This window comes from Ranitomeya imitator, chromosome 2 (assembly GCF_032444005.1).
Source record: "Ranitomeya imitator isolate aRanImi1 chromosome 2, aRanImi1.pri, whole genome shotgun sequence".
NCBI lineage: Eukaryota > Metazoa > Chordata > Amphibia > Anura > Dendrobatidae > Ranitomeya > Ranitomeya imitator.
The window spans coordinates 263,044,138-263,058,737 of record NC_091283.1 but is presented as its reverse complement, the minus strand read 5'-3'; the positions used below and the strand labels follow the sequence as shown (position 1 = coordinate 263,058,737).

Below are 14,600 nucleotides of genomic sequence, written 5' to 3'. Positions count from 1 at the left end.
AGATTGTGCAGTAATCTGAATTTCTTAGGATCAGAAACAATGTAATTTATGAGGTGGAGTGAATCCATGAAACCAGGGCTGGAGCCAGCACATCTCCTGCAGGCGGGAATAAATGTATATTACAGCCATCAGCCACGCACAGCTCAGAGATATATCATGGCACCGGTGTGATGGGTTTATGTAGATTATCACAATCCTCCTGGAAGTTTGGCCAGAAAGACGGGACCTGGTCTTGTAGGGACCATATGATCACATTCAGCAGCACAGAAGGGAGAGAAGGGAGATTCCTCCGATAAGATCTCAGGGATCTAGGAAGCCAACAGCATCATTACCCTCCACTTTCTCTTACAGGCCCATCAGAATATTTTTCTTCAAGTGATTTTCTATCTTGTCAGCACATTCTACGTACGCTGTCATTTGGCTTTATAGTTCACAGATCTGGGCAGGTAACAGCGTCTCCTAAACCCAGGGAGTAGGTGGATCTACCAGGATGTAAGTTCTATAGAAAAGGGCTTTCAATGCCCAAAGTCATTAGAACAGTTTTGGGTGGAGGAGAATGTTGTGGTCTAGAGGTAAAATGGTGATCATGGTAATACGGCCGGATTACACCACCGATAAAGAAGGGGGGCTGTAATGGGCGTAGCTTGATGGAAGCCCCCACATGACTGCGTGGCCGAGAAGGGGGTTTGGAGTTAATTTTGAATAAAAACAAGGATTGCAAGGGGATTGGTGGGAATTTTGAGTAGGGGGGTGTTTTCAGTGGAAGAAGGAGGCGGGGGCCGAAAAAGTGCGGGAAGGATCACTTGTGAGGTGAATCAAGAGGAGAGAAGACGTGTGCAGCTACTCACCATGGCCTCCATAGACAGCCTCGTGGAGCAGCTGCGCAGGGAATCCAGGTCCAGGAGCGATGGATGGCTGGAGGAGCAGCTCACCAGGCTGCTGGGCGACTGCGGGAGCCGGGGCAGCAGGACCAGGAGGACCCGGCCCCCAGAAAGGTTGTCCCCCGATATGGCACCGCGCGGCAGGCGCAGGCCGCGGAGCCCCTCCGGGGACCCTGCGGGGGCTGCGGGACGCGGCGCGACCATCCAGCCCGCTCCCCCCTCCGGCACGAATCCACCCGGCGGCTCTGCCGGCGCGAGTCGGCGGCGTGGAGCGGGGACCAGCCAGGGGCGGCCCGATGCCAGGGCCGCAACGGAAGTCAGGGCCGCACCGGAAGTGCGGCCTAGTCCGGGAGCGAGCGGCAGTGCGGCGCCCTCTAGCGGTGCCAGAAGTAGCCGGACCACGGCGCGGACAGCGGCGGCAGCAGCAGGAGGAGACGGGAGTACAGCGGCGCCAGCGGTGAGGGCCGCACAGGAAGTGCGGCCTAGTCCGGGATCGAGGGGAAGTGCGGCGCCCCCCAGCGGCACCAGGAACAGCCGAATTACAGCGCGGTCAGCGGCGGCAACAACAGGAGGAGCCAGGAGTCCAGCGACGCCAGCAGTGAGGGGGAGTTATGGAGCAGCGGTGGCAGCGGCGGGCTCACCTTCCCCAGGTGGGTCTGGCAGAGGCACCGGACGACAGAGCAGGGCGACGGGCAGGCTGGCATCGGTGGTTCAGCTGGGCCCGGGACGTGGTGGTCGTGGGACAGGTGCCGGTCGGGCAAGTAGGCCAGGAGGCCGAGGTGGATTACAAACAGCCGTCAAGTCAAGATCCGCCAGGAGGTCCAGCGACAGGAGTGTATCGCCAGTCTCGGTACCCCCTGGTGACGTGGAGGCCAGGGGCGCGGGCCTGGGGCACCTCAGTGGCAGCGACGACCCTGGATCTGGGAGCGAGCATCCAGACGATGGCGAGCAGCGGGATTCCGGAGACACGGCTGGTGGGGACACAGCACCTGCGCAGCCTCGTGAGTATATGTCTAGTCCTATTTCGGTGCCGGGTTCGGCGGGGTTAGCGGAGGGGGTAGGGGAGGCCGGTTCAGGTTTTCCTGGAGTTAGAGAACTTTTGGCGGGCATGTCGCACATTTTGAGGAGATTGGATGCGGGGGCAGCAAGCAGTGTGGGAGGGTCACCCGCTGGGGCTTGGTTGGTGGATTCTGGTAACGTAGCCGGGGGAGGGGTCCCTGGTGTTTTAGTGGGGTCTGGGGCTGCTGCGTCGGATCAGGCAGCTGGGGTGTCAGTCTTGGTTCAAACGGAGACGGGTAAGAAGGATGAGGTGAAGCTGGACGATCGGGCAAAATGGGAAGTTTATGTGTGCTTTGAGGGTCCCCTCGGTGCCCATTTAAAGAAGGAGGTGAAGGAGAAGATTTGGAAGGACGAATTTGTGGAGATTTTCTCCCTCCTCCCTTTGGAGAAATTTAATTTGGACAAAGGGAAGAAGGATGATAGCAAAAAGGAGGAGGAGGAAAAAAGGCGTTGGCGCTTGATCCCTCAGACGTTTGTAAATTGGCAGCAGGCTTTTGCTATCTTGGCCAGTGTGATAGGAGAAAAATTCCCGGAGAATCGCTCGGGTCTTTTCTGTTATTTTGATTCTATCGGGGAGGCACATCGTACGTATGGAGGCCAGGCTTGGCTGCGGTACGATGAACAATTTAGGCAGCGGAAGGCGGTGAGGCCCGAAATAAAATGGGATCAAAAAGATATTGGATTGTGGCTGAAGGTGATGGCCCCTGTGCGGTACGGGCAGTCCTTTCAGGGGTGCGGGGGGGTAATAGTCAGCAGTCCGGACAAGGGGGAGGAGGACAGGGGTCACAGGGGGCTAAAGAAAAAACGGGCACGTGCTGGCAGTTCAATGACGGCCAGTGCAAGTATGGCAATACCTGTAGGTTTAAGCACGTATGCTCCCATTGTAGCGGAGCCTCACACGGGGCTTCAAAATGTTTCAGAAAAGCAAGGGGCAAGCCAGGAGTGGGTAGCGGTCATGGGGTTGACGCCAGTGAGGCTTCAAAAGATGGCCCCTTATCTAAGTAGATACCCGGACTGGATGAAGGCGGCGATTATTAGGGATGGTTTTGCTGAAGGTTTTAGGATTCCTCGCCCGAATCATGCGGTCCCTTTTACTACAAAGAATCTGAGGTCAGCAAGTTTGCATGCGGATGTTGTTTCATGTAAGTTAGCAAAAGAGGTGGAGTTAGGGAGAATGGCGGGCCTGTTTGGTTCGCTGCCTATGGAAGGGGTGATTGTTTCTCCGTTGGGAGTGGTGCCCAAGAAGGAGCCGAATAAGTTTTTTTTAATTCAGCATCTGTCGTACCCAAAAGGTTGTTCTGTTAACGATGGCATTGCAGAGGAATTATGTTCGGTTGTGTATACGTCGTTCGATGCGGCAGTGGAGTGGGTTCGTATGTACGGAGCGGGGGCCTTGATGGCAAAGACAGACATCGAGTCTGCCTTTCGGCTTCTGCCGGTGCATCCGGAGAGCATTCCGTTGCTATGTTGCTTTTGGAATGGAGGTTTTTATTTAGATAGGCGTTTGCCGATGGGCTGTTCGATTTCCTGCTCGTTGTTTGAAACTTTCAGTACATTTTTGGAATGGGTGGTTAGAGACGTTTCTGATGTTCCTTCGGTCATTCATTACTTGGATGATTTTTTGTTTGTGGGTCCTCCAGACTCGGCGGTGTGCGGCAATTTATTGGCCACCATGGAATGGGTGGCCGGGCATTTCGGGGTCCCTTTGGCGCAGGAGAAAACAGAGGGCCCATGTACGGTTTTAAGTTTTCTTGGGATTCTTATTGATTCTGGTAAGATGGAGTGCAGGTTGCCCGATGACAAATTGTTGTTGCTGAAGCAGGAGGTATCCAGAATCGGAAAGTTGAGGAAAGTGACGTTGAAGGAGTTGCAGTTGTTGCTAGGTCGCCTGAATTTTGCGTGCCGCATCATGCCCATGGGCCGCATTTTCTGCAGAAGGTTGTCCAGGGCTACGGCGGGTGTCCGTGCAGCTCATCATTTCATACGCCTGAGCAGGGAGCACAGGGAGGATCTGTTGGTTTGGCAGCGTTTTTTGGAGAATTATAATGGCAAGGCGTTGATTCAGCAGGAGGATTTGAATGCCTTTGATTGTGAAATTTATACGGACGCAGCAGGGGGAGTCGGGTATGGGGCCTACTGCGGAGGCAAATGGAGTGTCTGAGTCTGGCCGGAAGAGTGGCGAAAAAATGGGCTTACAAAAAATTTGGCATTGTTGGAGTTGTTCCCAATTGTGGTGGCAGCGTTTATTTGGGGCGACATGTTTAAGGATCGCCGGGTACGCTTTCATTGCGATAACTTGAGTGTCGTGTCAGTTATCAACAGTTTATCTTCTTCTTCTCCCCCCGTAATCAGGTTGGTTAGGCAATTGGTGTTAAGGTGTTTGGAATTGAACTCGTGGATTTCGGCAGTGCACGTTCCAGGTGTACAAAACACTATAGCCGATGCTTTATCTCGTTTGCAGTGGGATCGATTCCGGGAACTGGCGCCAGATTCGGAACCTACAGGAGCGGGATGTCCTTCGCATCTGTGGCAGATTGTTGCGGACGGGGAGGTCGTTTAATACAGGGTTCATTGTCGAGACGAACGTGGTCGGATTACGAAGCGGCATGGGAGATGTGGGAAGGTTGGTTGGTCCAATGCGGGCCGGTTGAGTCGGACGGCGATAGGACTATGGCTTTGCTGGCATTGATGGGTAAGGCGGCTGAATGGGGATGGTCTGTGTCAAAGTTGAATAAAGTTATTGCGGGTCTGGCTTTTGGTTTTCGTTTGCAAGGTTCGGCGGACGTGACAAAAGATTTTTTGATAAGACAGGCGTTGAAGGGTTTCAGGAAAGGCAACGTGTCTTTTGATAGACGCAGGCCGATTTCTTTTGGAATGCTGGAACGGCTCGGGGAGGCTTTGGGCGGTATTTGTAGTTCTCAGTTCGAGGTTTTATTGTTTCGGTTAGCCTTTTCTCTAGCGTTCTTTGGGGCTTTGCGCCTGGGGGAGTTGGTTTCCCCGAATAAAGATAAGGCGGGTGGTCTGTTAGCGGAAGATGTTGACTTTTGGGCTGGGGGCATTGTTTTTTGGATTAGGCGTTCTAAGACTGATCAGCTCGGTAAGGGTAAGCGAGTGGTGCTGGGAAGAGTTGGAGGTAGCGTTATGTGCCCGCAGCACTGTTTGGAGTCTTATTGGCGTCTGTGGCCGCTGAGGGCAGGCCTTTTGTTACGACACCAGAACGGGGAATTCTTGTCACGCTTTCAATTCACGGCTCTATTGAAGAGGGGTTTGGGATTGCTGGGTGTCGACCCGAGGAATTTCGGGTCGCACTCGTTTCGAATTGGTGCTGCGTCCGAGGCTGATGATCTGGGTTTGGGATCGGACGTGATTAAGAGAATAGGCAGATGGAGCTCGAATCGTTATCTGTCTTATGTTAGGCATTGAGTCTGGGGGTGATGGTGGCAAGATATGTATGGCGCTAATCATTGCTATATTTTTCAGGTCGATCCTCCCTCCTGGCCTGGATTATCGGACACTCATTTGTTCACTGGGGTGCGCTTCGGGCGGATGCCAGGCCAAATGGTAGGCAATTAGGCTTCGCACGGGATTCGGTGGTTATTAGATGGTTGGGCTTTCGGGGTATGTTATGGCGGAGGTTGTTGGTGGAAGTTTCTAATGCCGCCAGACTTGATCGCCCCCCGGACATTTTGGTGGTTCACCTTGGAGGAAATGATTTGGGTAGGAGGCCAGTGAGGGAATTGATTAGAGACATACGTTTCGATTTTTTAAGGTTGTGGGTTGCTTTTCCTGGTGTTCTGACTGTTTGGTCGGACATTGTGCCACGGCGTAAGTGGCGGGATGCATGTTCCCATAATGGGATTAATAGAGCCCGGGTAAAACTGAATAGGGCGGTGGCGGGTTTTGTGTCTCGGAACGGGGGTATTGCCGTGAGATATTTGGAACTGGAGGCTGGGGTTGGCAATTTTTGGAGGGATGATGGAGTGCACCTTAATGATGTTGGTATGGATTTATGGGCGCTCGGGCTACAGGAAGGAGTTGAAAGAGCTCTGGTGGTGGTGGGGCACTCACGAGCCTGAGGTGGTCAGGGCTGTTCGTGTGTGGCGGGGGGTGGGGTTCTTGGAGGTGGTGATGACGTTTTACGGGGTTTGATCTGGCTTTTGTTTACGGGCTCTGGACGGGGAGTTTACCTCGGGAGCTTTGGGGTTTTGGTTTGCCCGAAATGGGTTGCATGGTGCCCTTGAGCTGGTGGTTACGGCTGAGGGTAAAGAAGTGTTTGGTTTTCCAAGTTTTGGTGGTGGCTTTATGCCTATTTTTGAGCCAGATTTATTACCCCAAGAACCCTCCCCTCAAGGTTTTTTACATATGGTTTATATGTTGTTATTCATGTTATTGTTTGTTTAATAAAATGGCCGCTGTGGCCAAATTATCCAAAGAAACTTACGTGTTGTGTGTTAATTTAAGGTTTAACAGAAGGAGGGGAGGATGGTATAATGGGTACGTGGGGAGTTAGGAAGATGGGGCATGGAGAAGACCCAGTTTGGCGATACGCGGTCAAGCAGCCACAGCCGGTGATGAGAAAAATCTGTGACTTCTCTGCATTTAGTGGTCACTACTCACCTGGGTAGTCATATGTGGGAATCTCCTCTTTACACCACTCATCTCCCCTCACATATGTCTCTGTAGTATTAATATGGGTCAGATCTTCACCCTGAAACAAATATAGTAAAAGTCACCGACAGATGGAGAAGTCCCATCTATGATCAGCTCTAATCCTGCCATCTCCACCGTTCTCATTACACAAGTATAAAACATATAATACTGGTGGATAAAACAAGACTGAGCACAAGACCTTCACCGGCATCTATAGATCACCCCCATAGGGCAACGGGATACTCAGTACCAGGTCTGTCAGTTCGCAAGGGGAATGTCACGGTGGTGACCCGGTCCGTGGCCCAGAGGTGTCCGTATAAATGGGGAAAGGTCTTTAAAGTGGAAAAGAGTTTATGTTCATGACGCCACCTGTGGTATTCGGTCAGGGTGACCAACGCTGCTATAAGGGGTCCGCTGGGGTGATGTTATGGCAGCTAGATGGTATACCTTCCCACAGGTGAAGTGGTTCCCCAGGGCTTCCCGGTATGTGGTTGGAAGATGGTGGACGGTGCATTAAAGAGCGAGGACACAGGTTTGCAGGCTTTTACCTGGTTTACTGAAGACTTCAGGGGTACGCAGTCTAGAGCACCAGATCACAGGGTAGGCAGAGTCCGGCCGGTTTGGAGGCAAGTCCAGAGTCCCCTTATCCAGGTGGAAATCAGTAGCCTTCCCTTGCGCTGTAGTGGTGTAGTCCCTTACTGCATTAGCTTCAAATAAGGTCCTCACAGATGTAATGTCTCTCTCTCTCTGTCCCCCGTGGTCGGATAGGCTAAAACCTGTATGACTGGTGGCTTGAGGCGTTTTACAGGGACTCTAGCATGCCCTGGCCTCTGAGGGGTACCACCATGCCTCCTGGGTGTGGGTCGGACAAGTAACGCGGAATTAGTTGTCCTGCCTGTCTCTGGATTAAAGCATAGAGGTATGTACTCCCTCGGTATTCCGGCTACCGGGATTCTGCGCCTCAGAAGGAGGGAGCCTGTGCAGGGCTGGTCCCCTTCTGGTATCCACTCATTTGCTCTGACTTCCTTCACACTCGCTACAATAAAGTCCTCCTTCAAAGTGTCTCCTTCTGGGAGCTGCAGCTGTAAGGGCATGCACAGCTCCGTGGACCTTCTGTCCTCCTCAAACCACTGTCTGGAACTTTCTAACTTTCCCTCCAGTCTACTAGTTACATATCTATATGTGGGGAGTGGCCTAATAAATAGAGCAAAAGCCCAACATGGTGGCCTGGAGTGTGAAGTGTGTTGCATGGTTGTGATACCTGGATGCAGTTATCCTTCTTTGCCTCCAAACGTAATATCACTCTCCCTGAGAGGAAAGCGACATTACTGTGACGACCAGGACCCTGGGGCGCCGTATCTACACATCATAGAGGAGATCTCCTGACACCTTCTCTCCATCTACCTGATGATCCTGAGGAACATTGGGATCTTCTGGGTTACAGTCCTGTGGAGGAAGAGGACGGGGACATCTATCTGGTGTTGTCCTCTTACTGGATAGATCTGGAGGAAACACATACAGGGAGTGAATTCATTCTTTACATACAGATAATTATAGGCCGTGTGTATTTAGTCCTATCTATTACCTGGAGATGTGAGGGGCTGGGGAACCTCCAGTATGACGTTCTTGTACAGATGTCTGTGTCCTTCTAAATACTCCCACTCCTCCATGGAGAAATAGACAGCGACATCCTGACACCTTATAGGAACCTGACACATACAATGATACCGTCATCCCCCCGATCCCTTCATAGTGTTACTGTATAATGTCCCAGCATTCCCAGCAGTGTCACCTCTCCAGTCAGCAGCTCAATCATCTTGTAGATGAGTTCTAGGATCTTCTGGTCATTGATGTCCGCATGGATCAGGGGGTGAGGTGGAGGCCCCGTGATTGGGCTCAGGGGTCTTCCCCATCCCTCAGACACAGGGTCCCGACAGCGATCACCAGAGGTCTTCTTCACCACTGTGTAATCCTGGTAATGGAGAGACACATTAATAAATCTCACTACAGACATTTCCAGAGTCCTCACCTCTCCAGTTCTGTCCATCTGTTATTCCCATAGATAAGAATGATGTAATGTGACGTCATCAGAATCTCTCACCTCTCCAGTAAGCCGGAAGAGGATCTCTAGGGTGAGGTGTAATATCCTCTCCGCCATCTTGTTTCTGTCCATATCAATCTTTGATGGGTAAATCAGGAAAATGTTCTTTTGTAGAAGATCTTCACTGAGAGGATCCGATATTGTAGAGACCTGAATGAGAAGATGAGCCGATGTAACATCATAAGAATCCTGTAATAATACAATTACTGGAGATAATAAGGGAAACATATGAGGAGATTTATTATTTTACAGTATTTAGTTTCCTTCTTTACATCTACTAATAAATCCTATATATTTAGGCCACAGACAACAAGCAGTTTCCTCCTCGGAGTCGGCAGCTGAATACGTTTCTCATAGACTCATCTTCCATAACGCTAATTCTCGTCTCATTTTCCGACCCTGGAATCGGCATTAGCAATACTGCAGGAGATATTCATTACACACGACATGAGAAATAACTACTTCATGGTGAGGACGACATCTTCATCTTCTACTACGGCTCTAGAGACAGATTTACCAGAGTCAGTCACTGACTCCATCACCACCGGCCTCTATATGAAGGTTTTCAGAAATGATCTGATCCCAAAGTCTCCATGTACAGTGATTTATGGGGTTTATTTCTGGCCTTAGGCTTTCCTATATTACAGGAAAAACACCAGAAGAAAACAGATATTGAAATGTTTCTAAAGAAAATTGGCTCCAACAATTCTTGTAAAAAGAACAAAAAAACATGGAAAAGGAAGAAGACACATTTTATAATTTTTAACATGTTAAACATTTATTAAAAAGAAATTAATCTTTTTGTGCCCTAGAACATAGATGGCACCGCAGAGACGGCACAGAGGAGGCTTCAACAAAAACCCTGGCAGTTTAACCACTTACTACTGTGAAAAGCAAACATGGCGTCTAAGAAGGTGACAGAGTTTGGCTGAATGCCCCCCGCCCCCAAGTACTGCATAGTATGGGGCGGCCTAGTTATTACGATACTTACATGCCTAATAATGGGGTCTGGGCTCCAATGTATGAAGGTCTATTACGCCAGAGGCAGCGTCCAATAAGTTACCTTTTACCGCCCCCATACACTTTAGACTAAAGTTACAGGAAATCACTGATTTCGGGGGTTTGGGCGACTATATAATGTATTTGGGGGTCTCCCGACAGATGATGTCAGGGCAGAGAAGGATCTGACATCCTGAATTTCAGAGGATAATCCGTTTGTTCTTCCTGTAGATAATCCTCCGCTAGAGGAGTCTGGAGGCGACTCTCTCATACAGACCCCAGGAAAGCTGGAATATTTGTGTGCATGGGGGAGTCGGGAGAGATGGCCATCTGCCAAATGACCGTTCAGCCAACTCTTATCTCATGTGTATGGGGCCGTTAGTATTACACTGACAGCAGTGATGATACACGGCACTACAGTAGTACAGGGCATCACCGGAGCCATCACAGGCTTGTATGCTGTATGATCGCACCGATCAGAGGGGTTTAACAAAGGGTTAAAGTGAAAAACATCATAGTTTCAGCAACAAGAAATATCCATCACTATATGGAAAGCAGAGTCACTGCACAATATTAGTTAAGTCTCGTCCATAACTACTTTATTATACTCTATTATCCTGTACACAGTGGAGGAGATAGAAATCACAGGTCCGACAGCAACAGCTGGAATTGGGCCCTCCAACGTAAAGGAAAAAAATCTATCTATATCTATATATAATATATATATATATATATATATATATATATATATATAAAGGTGAGTGTATGTATGTAGGTCTGAATGATGGGTATATGGGCACCGGACTATGGGATAGAGGATGTGTATGATGGGTATATGGGCACTGGACTATGGTATGGAGGATGTGTGATGGGTATATGGGCACTGGACTATGGGATGGAGGATGTGTGATGGGTATATGGGCACTGGACTATGGGATGGAGGATGTGTGATGGGTATATGGGCACTGGACTATGGGATGAAGGATGTGTGATGGGTATATGGGCATGGGACTATGGGATGTAGGATATGTATGATGGGTATATGGGTACTGGACTATGGGATTCAGGATGTGTGATGATCTCCAGATTCGACTACTTCAACGTCCTTTTCTGTGGCCTACCTGCTAAAACCCTTGCTCCTCTCCAGTCCATTCTTAACTCTGCTGCCCGACTAATTCATCTCTCTCCTCGCTACTCCTCCGCTTCTCCCCTCTGCAAATCTCTTCACTGGCTCCCATTCCCTCTTGCCTTGTCCATGTATGGTTTGGTCCAGTAGCGCATTTATCATCAGATTGTCCTGGTTCCTCGACATCTGATGTGGACCTTGTTAATCCAGGTGCTGTCTGAGCCGTCATGACTCTCTTTGCTCGTGACACTCATGATTATTGAGGTAGGCACCATAGTGTTATGGACCACTACTGGTATATTATGTCCAACAGGGCAGAGCCAGGATTTGAACCCCAGTCTCCCACATTGGTGGCTGTGATTTTACTAAATGTGGCACATGTATTGCCGGCTTCTATTATATCTTTTACTGAATGTTAACAACTTTTTCCGATCTTAAGAAAAATGCTCGTGTTACCGATCATGAATCCGAATGTACCATATTCGTGCTGAATTTATGTTTGGTTATCGTTTTCCAAACATATTCGCTCATCTCTAATTATGGCCATCACAACCTGCTACACAAAATAATAATCCCCACTCAGTATGGAGGCATTTACAGTCCACCACAACCCCAGTATAATGGCCCCTACCAGCCTCACATTCAGTATGAGAGTCCCAACAGCTCTTCTCTTATTATGATGCCCCCACAATTCATGATATTAGAAAAAAAACACACACACTACTCAGCCAACCCGGTTCCTGAGGAGCGCTGCTCTGGTCTGTGCGGTGTGAGTACTGAGGCTCCGTACTACAGGTGTGATGTAGTGACGTCATTGTGTCTGCAGTGCACGGAGTCTCAGACTCAGAAGTGAAGGCTGAATGGTGGATCAGGAGCTTTCCACTCCCTGATTCACTAATCTATTCAGCGGTATCACCATCATGGGAATGTGGATATCGCTGACATTGTGATGATGGGAAGGAGAGGGTGACCAATACCACACCCCACCGAGCCCTGTCAATTCATAGGTATCATAGCAACCGAGTGGGCTACCTTTATGGATGATACACTCCTGCCTATCCAACTATCGTATGGAAATATCTCATAGATCCTGGGTTCATTCGTATCTGCACCAAGAATGAGGCGAAGTGAGAATTTATTAATTGTCGGTGGTCGGAGGTAGTCAGTGAGGTGGATGGTACCATATTGTGCATGTAGGGGGCAGTACTGTGGGAACATTAGAAAGTGGGGGGATGGCAGAACTGTGGGGACATTATACTGTGTGGGGGAATATGGCTCTATAATATGAGAACAATCCGCTCCCTCACTTCCTGTCCTCCATAGTTGGCTCGTATGTATCTATTACAGGAAACAGAACAACAACGTTATGATTCTTATAAAGAGTCTCCGTGCAGAAGGGGTTAAAGGGAACCTGTCACCCCGTTTTTTGAGATTGAGCTATAAATACTGTTAAATAGGGCCTGTGCTGTGTGTTCCTATAGTGTATGTAGTGTACCCCGATTCCCCATGTATGCTGAGAAATAACTTACCAAAGTCGCCGTTTTCGCCTGTCAATCAGGCTGGTCAGGTCGGGAGGGCGTGGTGACATCGGTGGTTCTTCCTCAGCTTTACGTTGGTGGCGTAGTGGCGTAGTGGTGAAGACACAGCGCGCGATCTGCGCTGTCATCCCTTTCGTCGGTGGGGGCGGCCATCTTCCTGGGGCCGCGCGTGCGCAGATCGAGTGCTCTGCTGCACGGGGCTTCAGGAAAATGGCCGCGGGATGCCGCGCGTGCGCATTAGAGATCGCGGCGGCCATTTTCCCAAAGCCGAGATGCAAACTCGGCTTTGGGAAAATGGCCGCCGCAATCTCTAATGCGCACGCGCGGCATCCCGCGGCCATTTTCCTGAAGCCCCGTGCAGCAGAGCACTCGATCTGCGCACGCGCGGCCCCAGGAAGATGGCCGCCCCCACCGACGAAAGGGATGACAGCGCAGATCGCGCGCTGTGTCTTCACCACTACGCCACCAACGTAAAGCTGAGGAAGAACCAGCGATGTCACCACGCCCTCCCGACCTGACCAGCCTGATTGACAGGCGAAAACGGCGACTTTGGTAAGTTATTTCTCAGCATACATGGGGAATCGGGGTACACTACATACACTATAGGAACACACAGCGCAGGCCCTATTTAACAGTATTTATAGCTCAATCTCAAAAAACGGGGTGACAGGTTCCCTTTAATGTCCCCGCGCTCAGTAATGGGGAATCTCCACATACCTCCACCTGCAGAGCCGCACTCCACATATATGGCTGCTCTGTGCGCACAGGACCTGTGATGAGGTCACAGGGGGAGGAGTCAGGGGTCACGTGATCCGCAGTGAAGACGCTACATGGAAACTTCTCCTCAGTCAGTGACATTTCCGCCATTATTCGCCCTCACTACTGGCACAATTACCTCGCGCCGCCTTTTCTACACAATGTTATGTGTGGAATGTAACGTGTGATTTCTCTGGAGACAAATAGACCCCACACATGAGGGAATTATTACCGGTTACCGGACGTCTAGTATATGGCGGCATATGATTGTGCTATCGCCTCCACACCGGGAGCTAAAATGCCGAAATCTCGCTTATTTACCCCCTTCCAGTGTCCGGATAAGGCCGGAGTCACACTTGTGAGAAACTCGCACTTCAATTCCCGGCACTCGGACCGGAGCGCTCCACTACATAGAAATACATGCAGCCGCACGCTCCGGTCCCGAGTGCCGGCCGCAGTGTGAGTTTCTCACATGTGTGACCGCGGCCTAAGGCCGGAGACAGATCTGACGTATAAAAATACAGTCCGTTTTTTATGGCCGAGAACAGTGATCCGTATTCAATGTGAGGATGCGATTTTTTTCATACAATAATGGATCCATGGGCTCAAATATTCGTGAAAACATATATACAGTCTATATATATATCTATAATATAACGCTGGGAGCGTCACTCTGTCCGAAGCCTCTATAGACTGCGCAAGCGCCGGCGCAGTCTGGGCCTCACAGAGCGACGCTCCCGGGAGATCGCGGTGTGCGTTCACACTGAACGCACACCGCGATCTCCACCGCAGAAGCAGGGACCGCCAGGAGGGTGAGTATCGGCCTATATTCACCTGTCCCCGTTCCATCGCTGAGCGGCGCCATCTTCCCGGTCTTCGGCCTGTGACCTTCAGTTCAGAGGGCGCGATGACGCGCTTAATGCGCGCCGGCGCCGCCCTCTGACTGAACAGTCACAGCCAGGAGACCGGGAAGATGGCGGCGCTCAGCGATGGAACGCCGGACAGGTGGGTATAGTAAGTGCTGGGGGGGCCTGAGCTGGCGGCGATACCGGCACCTGACCCCCACAGCGCGCCGGTGTCCCCGCCTGCTCAGGCCCTCCAGCACTCGGCGCCGAGCGGGTCAGAGGCAGTATGGGGACGCAGGATGGAGCAGCACATAAGGATGGGGACGCAGGATGGAGCAGCACATAAGGATGGGGACGCAGGATGCAGCAGCACATAAGGATGGGGACGCAGGATGGAGCAGCACATAAGGATGGGGACGCAGGATGGAGCAGCACATAAGGATGGGGACGCAGGATGGAGCAGCACATAAGGATGGGGACGCAGGATGGGAGCAGCACATAAGGATGGGGACGCAGGATGCAGCAGCAGATAAGGATGGGGACGCAGGATGGAGCAGCACATAAGGATGGGGACGCAGGATGGAGCAGCACATAAGGATGGGGACGCAGGATGGGAGCAGCACATAAGGATGGGGACGCAGGATG

General features: G+C 50.8%; 1 protein-coding gene across 1 annotated transcript in view; it reads right to left on the bottom strand.

The window, feature by feature from the left end:
* LOC138663022 (oocyte zinc finger protein XlCOF8.4-like) overlaps positions 1-8,865 on the bottom strand; it is a 48,414-nt gene extending 39,549 nt beyond the window's left edge. Inside the window, exons 1-5 of the mRNA XM_069749074.1 lie at positions 8,692-8,865; positions 8,383-8,562; positions 8,176-8,299; positions 7,995-8,092; positions 6,558-6,648 (exon numbers count right to left, since the gene is read on the bottom strand). Coding sequence (XP_069605175.1) covers positions 6,558-6,648; positions 7,995-8,092; positions 8,176-8,299; positions 8,383-8,562; positions 8,692-8,763 — 565 coding nt within the window. The 5' untranslated portion in view covers positions 8,764-8,865. The remainder of the gene's footprint in view (positions 1-6,557; positions 6,649-7,994; positions 8,093-8,175; positions 8,300-8,382; positions 8,563-8,691) is intronic.
* Between the last annotated feature and the right edge of the window lie 5,735 nt (positions 8,866-14,600).